The following is a 23,331-nucleotide window of genomic DNA, read 5'->3' as shown; positions in this document are numbered from 1 at the left end:
ATTTCAAATATTTGTACTAATATTCGCAACGTGGTTCACTCATGCTGCAACAGTTGAACGTTCAATTCTTACAAGGGATACTAACTAAAAATAATATGTCTGACAGAACGAGAACAATCTACCACCATGAATGAAATGGGTTCAGTTTGAAATTCCATATTGGTTCCTAAGTTAAAAAATGCACCTGAAGAAAGTCGGAGGTTACATCGGATGAAACCCCATGAAACTAATCAAGATTAGAATAGAATAGTAGTACGACTAGTCCAAGTAATATAATTTTTTTTTTTTTTGCATATTTTAGAAATATAGATATTTGTTTTATTAGAATTCACAAGATCAGACATCTTCATCTCTCACCCTGGATCAGGAGACAAGCACTTAAACTCAGAACTTTAAAAATAATCCTCTAATCTGTGTTTATTTTTATATAAATAAATATATATCCGTCCTGTTACACAAAAGTTGGCAAGTAAAAACTGTGTTTTTTTAGCCTCCATACTAAACTATTTTGGGTTGTTAAGAGAAGGGAGAAAAAATAGAAGTTATACAATCCCATCTAAAATTAATTTACAAAGAAATTCTAAATAAAAAAGGTAATGATTCTTTTTAGATCAGAAATGATTTTATATTATTAATACGAAGATTGACAAAGCAATTTTTTTGCCATTCAATTTTGGAAGTTGTACATAAAACATTATGAGAAAATTAAAGGACATAGAAAATATGATACAAAATGGCTGAAAATATTAAAGTATTATTATTCCCAGGTGACGCCAGATATATTTGCCTATCTCTTATCAGCAAACAATCATTCTATAACGTTTCTGAATTTTTGAGATGAGGATTGGTTATTCGTCTTAGTTGGATTCATTGGACTACTGTTCAAATCTTAATGTGATTTTCACAACGTTTCGATCGATGTAACCTCCGACCTTCTTCAGGTGTATTTTGTCGAACTCAAAGTAAATAAAAGGTTTCCGCTCGAAATTTCGTCCAAATTCCCGAGTTCGACAAGATACACCTGAAGAAGGTCGAAGGTTACATCGACCAAAACGTGAAAATCACACTCAAGACGAGAACAGTAGTCCGATGAATCCAAATAAGAATCATTCTATCACTTGCAAAATGTATTTATAATTAGTAGAATACCCGTTGCAGGACGGGTATAAGCAAAAAATACAGCATTACTTGTAAATGTTAATATTTTTTCTTTCGCTTTATTCTTCAATGGGAACAAACACTAAATTATGTTTGTTCAAAAAACTTCGTTTATTGACTATAAAAGCAGACAATTGTTTGTTTTAGTTCTACTGAGATATATGTACAGGTTTTAAATTTTTACTTCAACATGAGCCATCATAAATGCTGAAAGTGTACACACAAAGAAGAGCCACTTCCACCAAGGAATAATTTTCTTGTAGACATTCCGGACATTTATAATTAGAAGGCTTTTTTATGGGTCATAACGACCTCACATGATATGCCAGTCATATACTACATACTTCGGTTTGATCGGTATGTATCGGTATATTCATTTGCTAATATAGTCAATAAACAAACGTTTTCTGAACCAATACCATCAGTTCTCAATGAAGAATAATGACACACACACACACATATATATACACAGCATTTTTTTTCTCTTAATATTTCTCTAATATTACATTAAATAAACGTTTTTGTCTAATTCTATTCCAACTTCCGAATAATGGTCTTCATTTCTGGCATATTTGTTGTAAGTCTGAGTACTTTCCACTCCTGGATTCATCGTCAGGGATACATGTGTGTGTATGTACATCTAACTTTATATATAGCAATATTCATTTCATTATGACCCTATTTGATATTTTAGAACCAAAGCTGCATTTTGAAATGTGACTTCCCAATTTCTGTTGTGGGGAGGGTATGCATGTAAAGTCAGTGAGTAGGAGATGAAGCAAAGAACATATTTGGATATTTTCTTACCTTCACCGATATTGACAGGTAAGGGTGTTGGTAGAACGGGATTATTATCGTTCTTATCAACAACAGTGATGCGCAGAACACAAGTGGACGACTTTGGTGGCGATCCGTTGTCAGCTGCTTCGATGTCCAGCTGATAAGAGGAATAAATTTCTCTGTCCAGGTAAAGGTTTGTTGTCTTGATGATGCCACTGTATTGTTCGACTTTAAAAGCCCCGCCATCATTGCCATTGATGATGCTGTATCGCACCTGGTTGTTGGCATCATAGTCACTGGCAGACACCTGCGAGAGGAAAACAAAATCAAATAGAAGTCATAACAAAAGATAAGATTGTTCCATGAAAATATTTTTTTAATTCAGTATGGAAGAATTAACACCGTAAATACATTAACTCATACAAATTACACCCCTTAAATATATAAACAAAACTCATACAAATTACACCCCTTAAATATATAAACAAAACTCATACAAATTACACCCCTTAAATATATAAACAAAATTCAGACAAATTACACCCCTTAAATATATAAACAAAATTCAGACAAATTACACCCCTTAAATATATAAACAAAATTCAGACAAATCACACCTTAAAATGCCTACTAGAAATTAACCTACACTTAATAAGGTCACTCTATATATGGATTTATCAGTACAATCTGGCATAAGGATATTTCTCCCTACAAGTAACCCTAACCAAATATTCAAAATAACAGTATTAAAGCCCAAAATATAATTCCTTTTGGAATGGTTACAGGAGGAATAGTGCATTTTCTTTAAGTGATTTGTTTTTCTCTAATGGAAATTAGATTAATTAAATAGCAATAAGATTTTTTTCCAGTTTAGTAATAATAAAATAGAAACGTATACGTTGGTCACAATCGATTAATTCTATTTTAACTCTGACAGTGTTTTTCTATATTGGCAATCTACAATTTTTAATTATAACGAACCAAGTTCAAGACAACACCTAAACCTTTTGGCATGAACATTACAAATCCTAAAACAAAAGTAACAAAGAATGACCCCAAACAAAGACAAAAAAGTTTATAAAAAAAAATAAAAAACTGTTTGCCTTCGTATTTTGATTTTTTTTTTAAATACAAAATCGATCAAAGATTAAAGAAAGCATAAAAAGGCAAGTAAAAAGCAAAATAAAATAAACAAAAAATGTAAACAAATATTTGAGAAAAGAAAATTTGATAAAAAGAAAATGGTAAGCATAGTAAAAAGATACAGAAAAGACAAAACATTGGCATGAAATCATTATCATCAGGTATTACAAGAATTCACAGAAATTCTTTTGTGATATAGATTAACAATAATCGGTTGATATCTACCTTTGTCACGTAAGTGTCTCGGTTTTCATTTTCCCAAACAAATGAAACGTAATGTGATTGCGTGAAGATTGGAGTGTGGTCGTTAACATCAATCAAATTAACATTGACAATGGTGTAGGCTCTGGAAGCACTCACTTGCGCCATTACCATTAATCGAAGAGTCGGATTCAGTTCATAGTTTAAATTTTCTGGTCGCTTAATTATAATATTTCCTAGGAGATAGAAAGAAATCAAATAGATGGTGAAAATCAAGATACAAAAAGTGATATTCACAAAATAAAAATATAAGAATATTCATGAGATAAAAATAACAAAATTTGTCCTCCTTTCTAAGCAATTCTCCTTTCATACAGATATATTTTTAATCTGGACAAGAATTCTCAACGTAATCTTACCATAATGAATATTTAGTGTCCATCGGTAACCGAAACTATATTACAGTTATAATTTTATATTATGGTTCATTTCATTTCCATCAACACGAGTCAAAATTTATTAATTCATCATTAGTGCTATGACAAGAGAATACTCTTATTTTGACTCTCGAGTGTGTATCAGTTAATATCTTGTTTTTATATAGACTGATGACGTGGTTCTCGATTGTCTGTGTATCGGATATATACTCGAGAGAGCAAACCAATGAAAAGAATATTCTCTTGTGATAGCTCTATTCTTCATCGTTTTGGTTTTAGGCATATCAATCCTTTATGAGTTATTAATGCCAAATCCAATTATTTTTTACAAGTTTTCATGCTGGAAAGTTTCAATATATTAGCGCTAATTTCTGTCAACATGTTTTTTTTCCATAACACATTAATCCCTCTTGTGTTATGTCAAATCTCTTTATTTTAGAACAATTGTTCATGCTTCAAGTTCTTAACATTTTTAAATATTAATACATTGGTTTGCATACACGTGGTTTGTAGATTTATTCGTTTTATACGTGTATATTTTATAAAACACAAAAATATCATACATCTACTCACGATGCTCTATCTTCGAATTTTTCAGTCTAAGGCTATGACAACAGCATATTATTTTCCTTGTTTTGATTCTCAGGTATATATTCATTGATACCTTATATGTTTTTTATGTAGAGTGATGTGGTTCTCGGTTGACTGTGTCGGATATATACTTGAGAGTCAAAAGAATGAAAAGAATATTCTGTTGTCATATATTCTTTATTCTGTGGTTTTCTTCTACACTTACTGTTTTTCGTTTATTAATTTGATACCTGTTTGTCTTAGGGTCACTTATATGACTCAATACTTTATATTCCATGTTTGTACTCTTACAAGTTAAATAATGTTCATTACCAGAAAGCAGATGGTGCTCACCAACAACTTCAATGCTTTCATTTAGATAAAATGTTCGAACGATGAATATGATCAAAAGAATACAGTAAAAATTTGTTAAAAAAAGAAAAGCCAAGAGTAAAGGTTCCCCATTTTCCCTACTTTGTACTTTCATGTATTGCTTATGTGTTCTTATCTAAAATAATAGTTGCTTGGGTTTCTCTTATTGCATCCTGTATTCCGAAGTGTGATTCTGTGTAATATGAATGTATAGACGGTACTGTTGAAATAGAACTATTCCGTTATACCCTGATTATACTAAAAAACACAAACTGAAAGATAAGGATCATTTATTTAATTTTAAAATCTAGCGTAATATATAGGAAATAGTATTAGTTAAAAAATTAAATAAACGGTTGTCTAAAAAATGTTTTTAAAAATTAAAAAAAAAAATAAAATAAAAAGTAATACCTATAGAAAAAAATTAATGGGGTTACCGTGAGTTTCACTGGAGGATTTAATTGCAATAGAGATAAAGTCTTTGCTACTTTTTTTCTGAGAGTACATGGTTGAGAGAATAAGTTTAGTCGGATGAAATGAAATAATTTGTAAATGGTAACGAAATATAAGCATACTTTTGTGAACACTCGCTTTCGGAGTTGCTTTAAATGGTGAGTGTTAAAGATTTTCGTAGGAAGTGTTCAATTATTTTGCTGAAGTTGCGTGGGAAGAAAATTTTTTTTATTATATTGGATTGGATTTGTTTTATGGCATATCAACCACTTTTGGATCATTTAATGCCAAAACGTTAAATGTATTGTGCTAGGTGTCGATTGGTTATTTTTGTTTCTGTGAAATGTTTTAGTTATAATTTATATATTTTTATTTCCTTTAGAAATTCCAAAAAAATTTCTTGGGTTAACCTTGTCAAATATATCCCTTAAATTATCTTTGTAATATCTCATTTGGATACTTTATTTGCGGACTAATTAAATAATATATCTCATTTGCATTTGTTCAAAATTCACACAATCCATGAATATTTGCTGTACTGTATGGGGTTCATGGCATGTTTTACAGAAAGGTGCTTCTTCACGTTTCAATAGATATGAGTGGATAGCATAGGCGTGTCCTATTTGGAGTTTGATCAATATTATCTCCTCTTCTTTACAGCCCATCTAAGTCTAACTTCGATGGTTGGTGATATTTTGTTTAACTTGTTTTCATTACACACGTCTTATGCGGCCTGCTAGTTTTTTCTTATGAAGAATTTGATTCTGGCCTTGAAATCAGCAAATAAAACTCCAAGAGTCGTTATATTCATTTTATTATATTGGAGATAGTGCAAAACTTCTACAGACTCTAAATATAACTAATAAATGAAACAATATTGAGCATGATTATTAAACTGAGCTACTGTTCAGAAGAGCTTGAGAAAAAAGATAATATAGATTTTGGTTTCCCTAACCAAAAATGGTAATCTGATTTTCATAAACGCTTGAAGGAATATGCATGAATATCGACAGGAAGTGAAAATAGGTTCAGAAAAAGGTTGGGGAATGTTGGGTGAGCGAGGGCCAGATTATACTTACCATTGATACCGTCAATGGAAAATGTCCTGTCTTCATTACCACTGATGAATTCGTATCTTGTACTGGCCACCTTTCTATTTTTAAACAGAGCTGTAACTGTTTGAACGTGTCTCCCTTTCGGTGCATTTTCAGGAATCGACACTTCATACACGGATGCATTAAACAATAGGTTTTGTTGCTGAATGTGAGCGCCAACCATTATTTCGACAACACCTTCAAAATAAATTTGAGATACAATAAATAAATGAATATCGATATTATTTAGTGTAATTTTACTCATTTAAAAAAAAAGTTCATTTTTAAAAGATCGAATTAATACAAATATATAATATAATAAATCTATACTTGTTTAAAAAACTTTATCTCAAAATTAATCTCAACTACATCAAGTTTATATGCCATGATGCTTACTTATTGCAGCCAAAAGCTCCAGAGAAAATACTAGCCTTTCTAAAAATCAGTTCAAACAAAATATATTTGAGATTATATGATGCAATATCTACTTGCAATAAATGCATAAATAAGGATTAAGAAAAACAGATGAAATTTTGATCTCAAGAAGGATGATCCATACTAATTTGTTTGTGTATCTGTATTTTTGAGAGGAGGGTTAATAAATTTGTAATGTACGGACTACTGCTCTCATCTTTAGCTTTATTCTCACATCTTCACTGATATAACCTCTGACCTTCTTCAGATTTATCTTGTTGAACTCCGGAATTGATTACCTACTAAACAATATATATATATATATATATATATATATATATTAATCGAATGGTTCCAATATTTTCCTGATTCCGATACAATTACTGATTGCATACTTAATACCCAATTCTTTATAAATCTCTAAATATTTAACTATAAAGTTGTTATTTAGCAAACGTAAATAAAAACACTTGGCGGAGGAATGATCTATAGATTTTAGTTTTGCTGATAATTAAAAATCAATATTCATTATTTTAACATTACTACCAGCATTTTTATATTTTGCTTTAAACAAAAACAAGGACAAAAAAAAAATCGTTTTTGGCATCGGAAAATCGGCACGGATTTTTCTGATTAATCGTCCAACACAAATATATATATATATATATATATATATATATATATATATATATATATATATATAGTGATCTATAGTATTAAATAGTACGAGCAATAGTCAGAACAATCCAAATCATAATTTGTATATACCCCTCACACACACACATTCGGGAATGTTAGATACCAAAATTCTATAAGATGAAAATTGTACCTGCTGAACTTAGCAGTGGTCCTCCATTGTCACGTGCAATAACTTCCAGGAAATAATAACCATTCTTATCCGGAGTCATCTGGACTTTTGTCTTAATCGTTCCTGTTCGGGAATTTACTCGGAATAACCTCTGTGCCAATTCATCAGAACGGGAGCCAAAGGAGTAGGACACTTGCTGGTTCCTTCCAGCATCCCTATCTGTTGCTTCTACCTTCAGAACAAATTCATCTGGTCCGAGTTGAGATGAAATGGTCATCCGATAGGGCTGGGCAGGGAATACTGGTCGGTTGTCATTGACATCATCCATGACAATCTGCACTGGGACACTGACAGAGTGTGGGTTTTCATACAAGCTACCATCAGTAGCAATAACATCAAATTGGTATGTACTCCTCACTTCTCGGTCAAAATATCTGGAAAATAGAAAATATATGTATTAAAAAAAAAAATAAAACATGCATTTAATTGAACAGAAAGAATTATTAGAAATGATATTCATATTCAGGGTTTTGTTTTACGCCCCCCCCCCAATAAAAAGGATATTGCCATTTTGATTTTTTTTTTTTTTTACAATATTAATTTTTCAATACAGGGTCAAAGTTCAGAATTTGCAATTAATTCGTTTTATGGAGAGGTCACTTTGAAGCGAATCATTGACCACAATATTCACGTATTAATAACTGTTGACGTCAGTGACCAGGGAAAACCACCACACAAGGCTTCGGCTATTGTGGATATCAGTGTATTGGATGTAAATGACAATGCTCCACTGTTTACTTCAAAGAAAAATGCAGTGGTTCTTGAAAATAAAACCAAAGGAACTCCTGTCCTGAAGGTAGTGGCCACTGATCCTGATTCCAGAGAAAATGGAAGTATTACTTACTTCTTTGATAAAGTAAATATATCCTTTTCTTTTTACAAACAAAAACAAAAAACTTACTTTTCCGCTTAACTTTCAGATGATATAAAAAAATTACATCAGAAAATAGATTGTCATAAAAACATGAATCTTTTTGTTTTAGTATTTTTTATGTTTCCCCTCTTGCATTCCCTCAAACTCGTTTTCTTCACCCAGCCCATTTCTTTCTTGACATGCACTTTTAAAGATTTCACTAAGAATTGGTTGGAATAAAGGAATTACTCTCTTAATAAAAAAAGATTTACTTCCCTTTATTTAATACACAATCGAGGCTGGAAAACCGATTTAACTGACAAAATCTGTGCCAGTTTAGGGTCAAAAAATGAATTATTTTTTCTGAATTTTAGATATTATGCATCCAGGTTAATGCCAATCAAGAAAATACGAAGTTTGTGGATGTTTGTTTCACAATTTCATTTTTAACCAGATATACAAACATATGCACATACAACTGCCCTTCATATTATAGATAAAGTTATTCTTCAAAGATTAAGGTCGTTTGACTGCACTGAAATGTTGGTCAACTTTAGAAATCCAATCTTTTCTACTAGTATTCATATTTGAGTATGTTATGCAATAATTATTATGCGTTGCATGCACATACACTTATATTTATGTTCTCAATATAAGCAATTCTATTTTTTATTTTCATTAGAGAAAAATATTTCTATGATTTTAAATCTGAAGATTTCATAAAGAATGCTTTTGATTTTTCAGTTGATTTATTCTTGCATCTCATCAATATTGGATTAACGAACAATAGTTGACATTGACGATTTTTTGTTCTCTTTTCTCTTTGTTTTTCTAATTCAAATTTTTATTCACGATATTCTGTACATTTTAGATCTGCCTGAAAGAATTTTTTTTGTAAATAAACATTTAACAGCGTTGCCTTTTTTTCTTTGTTTTAAGTGAATACTTAAAAATAAAAACAATAAAAAGTAGAAACACTGGAAACATTTTGAAGCAGATTTTATTTCTACAGATTCTCATTTCATCTATTATATAAAGCTGTAGAAGTTGTCCGTGTCCATGTCCAGATAAAAGTAAAAAACAACAAAACAAACACCTACAAAGTATCTTGCTTGACTTTGCCCAGGATGAATAATATTAAAAATTTATAAAAGAAGTGTTCATTCTTTGAAGGTCAACTAGCCTGGGTTTCGTCGGGAGGGGGTGAGGCATTTTTCCAGTGTTATGTACTAATTTGGAAAGAAAAATGCCAACTCATTCCACGAAGAATCTATTATATAAAGGAGAGTTGAAAGTCTAGCTAGAAAGGAATATGCTGGGTGGAGGAGAAAGGGTTTGAACGAGAAAAGAAAACAAGAAAGAAAAAGAGAGAAACAAAAGTAGAGAGATAGAATGTTATATTTTTTTGCCCCGGGCAATGCAGCATAATCATTTTATTTCCAAATAAAATTTAATCAAACAAGTTAAATATTTGAATCTGAAGATAATGCTTAAGACAAATTTTTTAAGATTTACGTCTATGTCGCTGAATTTTTAAAATGAAGATGGATAATTTATATTATTTAGACTATTCTCTTCATATACAATGCTATTCTCATTTTAGATGTAATTCTCAACGTTTCGGCAGATGTATCCGCCAACCATCTTTATGTCAGTCTTGTCAAACTTGAATCTGCACAGAATTTCTAATGGAACCCTTTATTTAATCCATGGTGATTATTCTCATTTTGACAGCCAAGTTTCATGGTATAGCAGATCTGTTCTAAGTAATAATCAGTTCTAAATGAGTTTTCTAGAGGTTGAAGGTTCAATCCTTAGAACAGGCGATACTAAGAATATGATCAAAGACTTACCTAGTCATGGATAATTGGATAAGGGCAAGCTCGATTAAATAAAAGGTTCTGTAAGAAATTTTATACATATTGCCAGGTTTGACCAAACGTAGACAGAAAAGGTCGAAGGTTATACTAATGCAAACACTGAGAATAATATTCAAGATACGAACAATAGTGAAATTAGCTCAAATAATGCAAGCGGGGTTTCTGAAATTTTGAGAATTTTTATTGGAAAAAGTATTCAAAGCACAATGGATAAAGCACTAGATCAAATTCCGTTGTAAGTTATGCTCTCTTGCAGGTTGAAGGTTCAATCTCTAGTGTGGATGATTGTTAAAAAACACAGATGCAAATTATTTAAGACTTCGTACTTGGTTATGGCTGATGGAACGAGAGAATGCTACCCTCATGGATTAAATAAATCAAGTCTTCCATTCAAAATTCTGTACTGATTTCAAAGTTTGACAGAAATATTCCAGAGTTCGGGAAGATAATCTGAAGTTTAATGATTACATCGACCAAAACGTTGTGAATATCATCCTAGATGAGAACAGTTACATCTAGTTTGATTTCTTATTCGATAGCAGTTGTATTAGGAGTATGATGCTTTATGAATGACAGTGCAATCAATCGATATGCAATGTTCGATCAAATCAGATCCAATATATCAGCTGTGATAATATGTCAGCAAGGCTGAATATACCAAAGCTCCATGAGCACCTGATTATTACTCAGTTATGTTGGTTTAAACCACTTTACAGAAAATGATTTTTGATTGCATTCTATTTACACAGGGCAAGAAAGAAAAGTTCTTTTTGTGAATGTCTTACAAGAAGAATATACCACATAATCATATTCACACACTGGTCCTCATTAGATCAGAGTTAAGCAACGTTGAACTTGGTACCAGAGGGGTGACCATTTATGAAAAACAAGCACCGTATGTAGGAGGAGATGAACACCTCCCTGCAAAAAGTACAAACACCTAAAATCGTCATCTCCCTTAACTGAGACTTGTGAATTTTATATTCCATTCACATTTCTCCTTTTGGAGAAAGTTGGTTTAACTTAGCTAGAATGAGCGCCACTTCGGTCACAAGGAGAAATAAGGATTGGAGCTCAGTCGATCAACTGGGTTAATTATAAATAGGATGTAAAATAAGATGAAATAAACATGTCTACTCTTTTAGTTGCCTAAAACAAAAAAACAAAAACAAAAAAAAAACGTTCAAAATTGTTCTGCAATACATTTATGACTGCTTGGATATCTTTGTATTATATAACAATTATTAAAAGAAAAATGGCGTCTCTTTGAGCAACCCAGCTGGAAAGAGGCAGAACTAGTGTTTGGTAAGTGGATCAGAAAACTTCAAAAGAACATTGGTTTTATTAGCTGGAACAACTTTAAAAGACAAATCATTGCAAGCTGATGTTTTGACTTCGCAAAATGATAAATCACTCAGTAAGAGTATATATATATATATATATATATATATATATATATATATATATATATATATATATATATATATATATATATATACACACACACATAAATACAGTCATCCATACAATCAAGCTGTGCTTCTTCATGCTGTAACAGATTATATCTTCAGTATGTGTCACTTTTCACTCAGGATTTCATTATGGAACACTGCAGAGGGTGGGAAGAATTGATATATTGTCAAAAGTTACTAACATTAATGTTTCATAAGAAGAATTTAACTCATTCAGAAGTCTAATACTCCAAGAATATCAGTTTCAATTTTGGAACGGAAACCTGTATCTATTTTATTTTTATTACACTGAGTAGTATATGCATATCGTCATCCTTCTATGCATATATGTGTGTGTGTGTGTGTGTGTGTGTTGGGGGGTTTGAGGAATAACTTTCAGTGTGAAGCTTCTAGTGGCAAATTGAATTTGGCTTAACATGAATATCTGATCTACTTGACATTAAGTATTTTCATTAGATAAACTGTTGCATTATTTATGTGTTTGCATAAACAACCACGTTGCTCACACACACACATATATATATATATATATATATATATATATATATATATATATATATATATATATATACTAGTAAGCTGCCTGGTGTTGTCCGGTCATAAAATATGCTTAAATATATTTTAATTCATGCAGATTATATATTTATTATTATAGAGACAATTCTCTATTGTCTATTATACTGAACCGTATTCTTATAGTACTGAGACCATTATATATATATATATATATATATATATATATATATATATATATATATACACACACACACGACTGGGATTCCATCAGCTAGAATCGAAACCAAAACTTACAACTCTCCATCTTCATTCCTTAACCTCTGAGTCACACCCATAAGCATGCATATATATCTATAATATAAAGCTGAATGCCTGTGTGTGTGTGTGGTCACGGATAGGCTCCTATATGGTTGACTATTTTAAAAAAACTGATTACATATAATGATAGATGTATCGAGACACAGGAATGGGTATGTTTGATCTGTCAGAACGGTGATTCATTAAAATTGTGGGGTCTGCGTTCACGCCTGGTCCACAAAGTATGGAAATAAAAAAATAAAAAAAAACGTTTACAAGAGTTTAGAATAAAGATGTACATAAGAATACTTTGATAACTATGTTTTAACTTAAATAGGGATGTATAATAAAATTGTGGGGTCTGCGTTCGCATCTGGCCTCCATAGAATGGAAATAGGCACAAACTTTAATAAAGACTTTTCATATCTATCTGCGTAAGTATACTTTGATAATTATGTTTCAGTTTGAAGAAATATGGTATAATAAAATTATGGGGTGTTCGTTCGCGCCTTACCTCCATAGAATGGAAATATGTCACAAAGTTGAACAAGGTTTTTTAATATAGATCAACAGAATATTGTGATAAGTGTTTCAGTGTGAACAGGTATGGTATAATAAATTATGGGGTTTATCTATTTTATTTTTACTTTCATCATATTTTGCTTTGCTTTTGATAACCCCAAATTCGAAGCTGTCTCATTACAACCCTTCCTTTTCATAACGTATCATACTTTCATAAATCAGAGTCCATTTTCCGTAGGCTGTTTTTGAACCCTGTCAACGACGGGTTCTTTGCTAGTGTGTGTGTGTATATATATATATATATATATATATATATATATAAATGCTTTAGATTTTCATTAAGCTCTAAAAATCAAGACGATGTATAGTCATGTTTCGAAAAAATAAAAAAATAATCATCATAAATTTGATAATTTACTGAATTATGATATTTATATGAACTAAGATGTTATCCAATGAGCTTATTTTATCTGCAGTATTCAAGTATATTTTGAAATAAGATCTAATTTTTTTTTTTTTTGTTTTTTTTTGCCGGGGGAGTGAACACTTATCAAGGCCCAATAATAATAAGCATTAGTGCATTTACAGTGATGGTAGAAGTTGACTATTTAAAGAGACGGATCAACAAGAATTTGTTTCTATTGAACTTGAAGACAGCTATGTTGTAATCAGCCAGAAAGCTGGCTTGCAGAACAGAGTTCCACATGCAGGCAGTACCAAGAAAAAAGCTAAATCTAAATTTAGAAAGAGATAGTGGTGGGGAAATTGTTGATAGTGGTTGTAGCTATGTAAGTACTTTTGTGAAAAAAAAAAAAAGCAGATAGAAGCTCTAACGAGCACCTGCAATGAAAATAGTGATAGAGCAGATCCAGACTCGCCATGTGAGAAAGAGACTGCAGAGAGGAGAAAATGTCGATGTAGGATAGGGTGCTTTGAGCGGCTCTTCCCCAGATGCGGCCACAGTATTCCATTTTAGGAAGTACCTGGCTCTTATACATATAAGGGTTGCCTTGAGAGTGGGATACCTACTGAAGCACAAGAATGACGCAACCATTTTTCCAACGACCTTTGTAATGGATTTGATGCAAGTCTTCTACGTCAGGTAAGAGGTGAAGGTCAGTCTGTGTTTGTGCTTCCAAGCCCAGTGTTGACTTTTTCTCCATTCTCAGCAAGTCGCTCATTATTTCATTTTAAAATCCTGGAAACCATATACATATTAAGTCCTTCTCTTTGTAAGTAAAAAGAAAATCTTTTAGGGCATAGTGTGGTTTCTATTTGATTCTTTTCCTGCTTAAGTTTTCTCCCCTTTGCTTTATTTTTGTGTCCCCATCATATTTCCATTTCATATTATAATTATACCTCGATTTAGCTCTGTTGAGCAAGGTGCGAAACCTGTCAGCTGGCTCTTTCACTTTTTAATTTTTAAATTCATTATGATGAAATTTGGTCTTTATTTAGCTTATATATATGTATATATATATATATATATATATATATATATATTTACGTGCATAAATTAAGTTATTTTTACATATTACTAGGGCTATGACAACAGCATATTCTTTGCAGTGTTTTGACTCTCGAGTGTGTATCCGTTGATATCTTATATAGAATGATATGGTTCTCAGTTGATAAGCTGTCTGTGTCGGATATATACTCAAGAGTCAAAACAATGAAAAGAATATGCTGTTGTCATAGCCCTACATAGTACATATTTTACATAAAATAATAAATTACAAATAATGTCCCAAAAATGTGGGGCAACTAGAATATAAACAAAGGGCACTCAGAGAGCAAAAAAAAAAAAAAAAAACCACCACAGAATCGCTTATAAAAAAATAAATGAATCAACAATCATATATATATATATATATATATATATATATATATATATATATCCACACATTTTGAGAAAATAGTAAAAGCCAACCTAAAATAGAAGCTTGGAAAAACTCATTTATTCGCACAATTCTTAAGGGAACAATTGTTATATATAATATTATTGTAATAGCTTTTAAATGCAAACAGAAAACTATAAAACGTAAAACTTTCACGAAGATCCAACCAGTAAATAAGATGAAATTGCTTACAAACTTCTTGGTTCATAAAAAAAAAAAAAAATCAATTTGACTTACCCTATGGTGGAGATGGTGCCATTGGTGCTGTTCAATGCGAAAAGACCAAAAGTGTTATTCCCAAAAGAATATGAAATATTCTGATTAGCTCCCTGGTCGGCATCAGTCGCGCTAACTTGTAGCACAAATGTTCCAGGTGGAATGTCTTCCGGTAGCATCCGACTGTAGTTTGACTGTTCAAACACTGGTTGATTGTCGTTAAGATCAAGCACGGTTACCAGCACCTGAGTGCGGCCAACTTGCTGAGGGTTTCCCCCATCTTCTGCTACCAGAGTTAGGTTATAAAAAGGGATTTTTTCTCGATCCAAAGGTTTACAGGATAATTCACCAGTCTTAGGGTTAATGGCAAACATATCATCTATGTTTCCAGCTGAAAAACAAAATTTAAAAAGTCAAACATGTCTGATGAAAAGGGATTTCCCGAAATATCAGAATATGGATACTCCACCTGGCCATGTTGATACAAGTAAGAACACAATACTTGCAAAATATTCAATATATATGTCACATAAATATTGTATTCATAAAGATGAATTTACATAACTTATTCCACCATTATATCCTTAATTGCTTCAATTTGTATGTATCCATTACACTTCTGCATTGTATTGCCTTCTATAAATTTACATTACATTTATATACACCCTAAACAATGATTCAAGCTAACTAGGCTAACCACCTAAAAAGAAATATTTTTAAATCACGTTTTTGTTTTAATACATATTTGCTATTAGGGCAAGACCTAGAATAATTTGTAGATAGGACGCTATATTTCTCTCCCATGGCGCAATGATGTGGCACAAGGATCAAAAAGTGGGGTTTGAAGAGCCAGCTCCCTAGAGGAAGAGCACCTCCGGCCTGCAAAAAATGTCTGGGTAGCCCGGTGAAGCTAACCAGGAGGAGTGTCTCAGGCCATTAGCATTAAACTAACCTCTTCCCAAAGGGAGAAGATAAAGCTTGTGAAGATGACCCTCTTAGAACTGCACAGGACCAAAACCATACCTCAGCCAACAAGCCATCTCAACAATATACTCTTGGCTTTGGAGCTGAGGGAAAGTACCCTGATGCTATCAAACAACAGAGACCAAAGCGATTATTAACCAAAGCCCACTTGGCACTATCCTGGCATTGATCCAGACTCCTCTTTGGTGTACTGGAAGGCGTATTGCCTAGAGATAGCTCTAGTATCAATTATATTAAGCCACCTATTCCAGAATCATGTCATAAAATGTAGATGATTATAATAGTATTCTTGCAAATAAAGTCAAGTCATTTTCATTGCAGTTTTTGTAATTAAATTCAGAAATGATAAACATTATAATCAGCATTGTACTGAAACCTTTATATGCTTTATATATAAGCAAATTTTGCAATAGAAAATTTCCTACAAAAATTGCAGATTTAATTAATGCAAACAGCTGAATCACATTTTAATAAATTTAATTTATTTTTACAACTTTTTTCATGAAACTAAATTGAATTTTATTGCAGCCGATCTTATTGTCAAAACCTAAAGTTTAATCAAGTCGTTATTCTGTGATAATTCTTATTGTTTATTCATCATATGGAAAATTGTACAAAGCTGTTATAATATTCAATTAATAAATTGTATTAGGTTACAAGAGATTGCCGTCATTCCAAAAACTAATCTGAGAACAAAAGGAAAAAAAAAAAAAACAAAGGAAAAAAAAAACAAAAAACAAAAAAAAAACAGCCCTCCCCAGAAAATGTACTGGTTCTTGAACATTTTTTTTAATCTGTACGATGTATATACCCGTAACGAAACAAAAATGTTTTAAAAATTACATAAATTTATCAAGTAGTTTTATTTTTATAAAGAAAATAATTTGTAGGCAATGGGAATTCGTAGGCATAACAAAAATCTCGTAAGTTTAAATCATTAAGTTATCTCCCTTTCTTAAGCTTGTTTTCAGAATGGCTAACAAAACAGCCACTCTTCAGATTCACAGAATTTGATTTTCTTATTTAAAAAATAATAATAATAATACTTTATCAATTGATGCGATATTTTGCATACAATATTTTTTGTTTAGAAACGTACCTTGTTTAGTACCTTATTTTTGTTTCGTTGTAGGGGGAATTCTGGACAAGAACTAACAAGATTTAAGATTCCTATAATGTACATGTAAATCTAGGAAAGTATTCAATTAAATTACCTTCAATTCTGTAAGTAATTTTTCCGTTTTCATTTTCATCTGCATCGTAAGCAACAAAAGTGCGAATGATATCGTAATGTCGGTTTTCTGGTATTTTTAGTCGATAAACCGAAGACTTGAATACAGGATTATGGTCGTTGATATCCTTTACAGTAATGACAACATTAGTCGTGTCGTATCTCATGGGATAACCATTATCAACGGCATAAGCTGTAAAACGAAAAAGACAAAACATTTTATAATACAAAACAAAACCAGAAATTTGCCAGAAATGAGAAAAATTACAATAAGAAAATATATTCAATGTTCAACTGTTTTGTTCTTCTACAAAAAACAACGTAAAAGTATGTGCTTAATCCTTTACAAGGATTTCAAAGAAGAATCTTAATTGATAGTTAATATGACATTGGCTAGAATTATGATAACTGGTTGTTTTGTTGTATGGCATATCAACCCTTTCCATGTTATTAAATCCAGTCATTTTAGTAAACGTTTTTGTTTCAAGTTCTTTATCTTATTATAAATTTTCCTAATGTCTGTCTGTGGGTGTGTGTGCGTTTGTGTGTGTGACACGGTTTATCTCAGCCTACAGGCAATCCACCCAGGCAAGTAATGGTGTATGGAAATGGAAAAAAAAATGCAAAAAATAACGATTTACTAAACGTTTTATTTACTGGATATCTTTCCGGTATTCACCGGAAGTTATCTCCCTTAGTAAGTTCGATTTACTGTTTGTGTGTGACGCGGTTTATTTCAGCCTACCGGTAACCCACCCAGGCAAGTAAGGTACCGAAATGAAGCTTATGACCCAGCGGATGTTTTAGTTATATTTATATCCATGTTAGGTGTATGGAAATGCAAAAAAAAAAAAAAAAAGAATTTTTTTTTAAAATAATGATGTACTAAACAACGTTTTATTTACTTGACATTTTTCCGGTACAAGGACCCAAGTTTGCCCAGCTGGGCAAACTTGGGTCGTTGTACCGGAAAAATGTACTTAAAATATTTATCCATGGTGTTTGGTTTGGTTAATTTGTAGAAGGAAATTATTACTTTTGTTTTTGGCTTTACACAACATGATCTGGTAGCTCCAATAATCACTATGGTGGCCTTTATGTAAAGAGATGGTCCATGTCATGGATACTAATATAATATCTACATAAGCTAAAATCCAATGAAATCCCATATACAAACTTCATTCTATTTTTTTATTGAACAAGAAGCAATTCATTTCACTTGCCATTTTGACATACGATATTTCGATTGTTGAAATTTCTACTTAGCAAATGAAACCTAGGTATTTTAATTATGCACAATTTATATCAAATAAATAATTAGTATGATCGAGCACTTTCATAGTATTTTCTGCTAATACGAAACACACCTATGTATGACTTCAAACATCATTCTAAATATATTATTGCTAGCGAATAATTCTCACGATTAAAGCAGCTTAGAGTTTGTTATTTAGGCATTTTTCCAATTTTAAAGTTTGAACAAGATAATTTAGTTGTATTGGTTTCTTGTTGAAGCATCTGCATTGAAAGTTTCAACTGCAAAAAAAAAAAAAAAAAAAAAAAAAAAAAAACTAAGTCTGAAGCATTTATTGGGTAAACATTTTCATTTTGTACCAGTTCTCAATCTGAAAGACATAAGCTGGTAGATTGTGAAAAAAAAAGAAAAGAAATCAAGTTTGACTATAGTTTTTCATACTATAATAATTTAACTTAATTTTATTTGGAATTTGTTGAATCGACAAAAAATTAGATAACACTAGCAAAACTGTTGAGTTTGACAGGCGAAAATAAAAGGCAAACAAACGCTTGAAAGCTAATCAATATTGACATTGGTTCTGCTCAACAACACAGATGACAAATAATGTTCTTGAATAAAAGTTATTTAAGAGATTGTCTATCAAGAGAAATCCATTCGAATGCCAATAGCAAGAGCAGAGCTCATAAAAATACAAATCAAATGTATTGAACAGCGAGAAGCATTTCTTACCAGTGATTTGATAAGTCATTTTACGTTCTCTGTCTAATTCCGCATTGGTTTTTATCACACCACTATCTTCATCAATGCTAAACACATTGTCTGCGGTCCCTTGAGGAATCAGATACCGGATTCTTCCATTGTCACCTGAACCGGAAAAATAAAAAAAAAAGAAAACATTAAGAGTCAATGATTGTCATAAAAGTGTACACAATGTTATATGTACATTCTTTTTTAGTGAAGTGGTAATGTCAATGGTTTACTACATATTATATCCTTTATATATATATATATATATATATATATATATATATACACAGAAAAATATTCCAATATGTAGTAAGTAAGCGACGTCACTGCTTTGCATGAAAATTCGTATATAACATTTAGTACAATCTATGCTGATGAGTTTTAAACGATGGAACGTGTGTGGATAATTTGTGTGTGTGTGTGTGTGTGTGTGTGTGTGTGTGTGTGTGTGTGTGGCTTTAATGTTGTAGAAAGTCATGTTGGTGATATTCTTGACATATGATTAAACAAAGTAGTCCAATGAGTTCAGGTAGGAGGAGGAGGGGGGACCAGTGAGAGAAGGGTACCAAGTCGTAGCACTCATGAAGCAAAGCCTGGGTCTCTTTGGACTTGTGAGCCGGCGCCAAGTCCAGCTGCCACACACAGGGGTTTGCCAGTGGCCATCTAACTGCACCAAAGGATCATTGCATCTAGGTACACTTTGATGTTTACTTTTAAGCAGACTTAAGATGAGGATTATGTGGATTACTCTACTATTCTCATTTTGAATGTTATTGTTATAGCAGCCAATAGGGAAAACAACATCCACGATGAGGATAGTAGTCAGAATAATTAATTTTACTAATGATATGATTAAACAAGGGTTTCTACTTTGTCTATTGCTATTTTAATATTACCTATAAATTGATTTTTTTAATATTACCTATAAATTGATTTTTTCCTCGCTTTGACATTGATATTAAAAGTCTACTTTTCCATTTAAAAATTATAAAATAAAACTTCTTAATATACTCAGTTATGGATATGCGAGCGATTTCATGAAAGTTAACTAATTTGCATATCCTTTGTAAAATTAGTGTTCAATAATTATTAATTTTCTTATTAGATGATTGGTTTCATTTTACTATTACGCTTAATTCTTTTCATGCATAGTTTCGACATTGTGCATAATTGCTTAGAATTTAGAAGAAAAATGTACTAGCACACAGATATGTTTATATATAAGTGACCTTGTCAGTATGTGTATGCGTGTCTCTTCTAAACAATTCGCCTCTGAATATTTGGTCTACAGAATTGAAACTTGATATATAGTGTATTTGGACCTCGGGAACACGTTCGATTTGTTTTTTAGCCTGTATAAGTAGCTACTAGGCGGTTAAAATTAAAAACAAAACAAAAAGAACTTAACCTTTCTGGAGTAAAACGGCTATTTTCTAAGCATTTGTACATATACATTTTTAGCTTGAAGTTGCTTAATTTTTAGCCTTTTTTATCCATTAAGTGACAGACAGTAACGATGAAAGCTAAAGTGCTAAATACGACTAAAACTGGAGCGCTGAATGTTTTGGTTTTGACTGCAGCTGATGGCACGAAAGACTTTTTAGCTTTTGAAATTATTAAAATACTATCAGGTTGCCCAGCATTGCCTGATCTGATGATATTTTTTATTAATGCAGATTTTGTATTGATAATCTTATATTGGACCTAATATATAGCAGTGATTTAAAAAGTTAAAAAAAAATTAATAAATAAATAAAAGAACGACTCATGCACCACCACCGAGAATCGAAACCAAAACGTTTAGCTTATGATTTGCTTTTTTCCTTTGACGTTAATGCCTGAGCTATGAAGACATGTTTGCTGCAAGGCTAAAAATTAAAACATGAACCACTAGCTATTACGTTACACATGCATATTCGTAGTGCTGTCGTTCGACCATAACCTAGCAAATTCCATTTTTTTTTTAATTTTCACAGTTTCACCGATTTTCCCCGGCTAAAACCTATTATGTTGCATATAGGTCTTATTATTATTTATTGTTATGTTTTAAAAGTGATGCTTAGAGAGTCTTGTTGATGAGTTTTAGAGAGAAGGATGTTGTGGAGAGAGATTCATATTTATAAAATGTTCGTCTTTAGATGAGTAGAAGGAAGAAGCTCTTGGAGTGAAGCGATAGTGTTCAGACAGTCTTAGTGTAGATATGAGATGTAGAGTTCACATTGTAGATATGAGATGTGTATGTCATGACATTTTATAACACAGACATATAGACATATAATAACAATTCACTTAACCTTTTGCTGGAATCACAACACAAAGACGACGTTTACAAAAACACCTGATGGGTTTATTTGTTCTCACGACCGGCCGTGGTTTTCATCATCAAGAATTCAAAGCTTCACATATTAAGTTTCAAAAGTGACTGTCTCGCTTCTAGACGTTCGAACGACAAACTGGACTGTCGTCTGTCGACCTCAGACTCTCTCTGAGTTTCTCCCAGTTTCTCCTTTCTTTTTCTCTAAAGTTTTTCTATCTCTAGAACTTTCTATTTTCCATGACGTCATACACACGTGTTCTGGACATACGTGTCCAAAACTTTTCCTTTTTTTTTTACAAAAGGAATTTTAACCTATACTCAGTAACCTATATTTCCAATGAGTTAAAAACATGTTTATTAAATTATCTTGTAGCTGCATTCTTTCAATTGAATTTTCATAACAAAACTGACAGTGCACATTCTTTTCTTGAAATATTTTATCTCTATTCTAAACAATCGTTTGCTTTATATTCCATTTTCTAATTCTCACACGTAATCTATTTCTAAACCTAAATTACGAGGTTCGAATTTCGCCTATGCTATTTCATTTCCATTTTAACTAAATCTCTCTATTTTTATACTTACATGAAAAGGGGAAAGCCCTTATCATGTAACAAACCCAAATATAAAGTTTTGCATGGGTTCGAATACCTTATATATTAAGTTTCATGTCTATAGACCAAAAGACTGGCAGGAGTTTAGTATAAATCATGTAGAATATCTACATGAATACACGTAATAGTAAACTAAAGATGATCATTCCATAAGAAAAACTGAAAAACTAATAGGGAATTAAAATAAATGATTAAAAGAATATGCAAACTAGCTAGATCTTTAACAGATAACTGCAATTCTACGACCCATATATAACAAAGTTGTATTTTCTTTTTAATAGAATAGAAAAAAGGAGTTTTAATATGATTATCAATACGCAAAAAACTCCAAATTTATAAGAGTGTATATATATATATATATATATATATATATATATATATATATATATATATATATATATATATATATACATGTATATTATAATCAATAGAGAAATTGCTGTTGAATAAATACGAAATCTGCATAAATTATATCAATGCTGAGTGGCTTCCGGGCCTTGATAAGTGGTGACCACCGTGTAAAAAAAAAAAATTCGTGAACAAAACAAAAAATATGTCTGCTTTGCATAATTTCAAACTTACTTCTGAATATTTGAAATAGGGTCAGTGAAGAATTGTCTCCCTGGATTTAGGTTCTTTTGTTTAGTAAAAATAAACGCCTAAAATAACCTAAGTCACTTTTATTAACACTAACTTCTTGCTTAAAAAAAAGACAAAAATGAACAGCTGTTGATATAGGAAGTCAGAATAAAAAGAAATAAAACGCCAGACTTTAATCTTATTTACCTGTGTCTTCATCCTGAGCCACAATTCTGACAATGTTCGTATTTCTGCTCGTACTTTCAGCTATTTCTGCATGATAGAGTGAACGCTCGAACTTTGGCGTATTATCATTGACATCTATAACCTTGATCGTCAGTAGAGTGTAAGAAACATGTTGCGGTGTTCCTTGGTCTTGTGAACTCACGTTCAAAGCATATTTATCTTGGGTTTCTCGATCCAGTTTTTGAGCCAGCGTAAGTAAACCTGAAAGAGA

General features: G+C 31.6%; 1 protein-coding gene across 2 annotated transcripts in view; it reads right to left on the bottom strand.

The window, feature by feature from the left end:
• The window catches only part of LOC145260201 (protein dachsous-like), a 610,187-nt gene that overhangs the window by 20,022 nt on the left and 566,834 nt on the right, over window positions 1–23,331 (bottom strand). For both annotated transcript variants that reach the window (XM_080118031.1, XM_080118027.1), the window contains exons 9-16: window positions 23,082–23,321; window positions 19,347–19,481; window positions 17,343–17,552; window positions 15,166–15,535; window positions 7,452–7,864; window positions 6,194–6,406; window positions 3,307–3,518; window positions 1,966–2,245 (exon numbers count right to left, since the gene is read on the bottom strand). In XM_080118031.1, the coding sequence (XP_079974157.1) occupies window positions 1,966–2,245; window positions 3,307–3,518; window positions 6,194–6,406; window positions 7,452–7,864; window positions 15,166–15,535; window positions 17,343–17,552; window positions 19,347–19,481; window positions 23,082–23,321 (2,073 nt within the window). The remainder of the gene's footprint in view (window positions 1–1,965; window positions 2,246–3,306; window positions 3,519–6,193; window positions 6,407–7,451; window positions 7,865–15,165; window positions 15,536–17,342; window positions 17,553–19,346; window positions 19,482–23,081; window positions 23,322–23,331) is intronic.

Source organism: Euprymna scolopes, chromosome 3 (assembly GCF_053919585.1).
Source record: "Euprymna scolopes isolate OS-2025 chromosome 3, ASM5391958v1, whole genome shotgun sequence".
In the NCBI taxonomy this organism is placed as follows: domain Eukaryota; kingdom Metazoa; phylum Mollusca; class Cephalopoda; order Sepiida; family Sepiolidae; genus Euprymna; species Euprymna scolopes.
The sequence above is the reverse complement of the archived record's forward strand: the minus strand, read 5'-3'. Positions and strand labels throughout refer to the sequence as shown.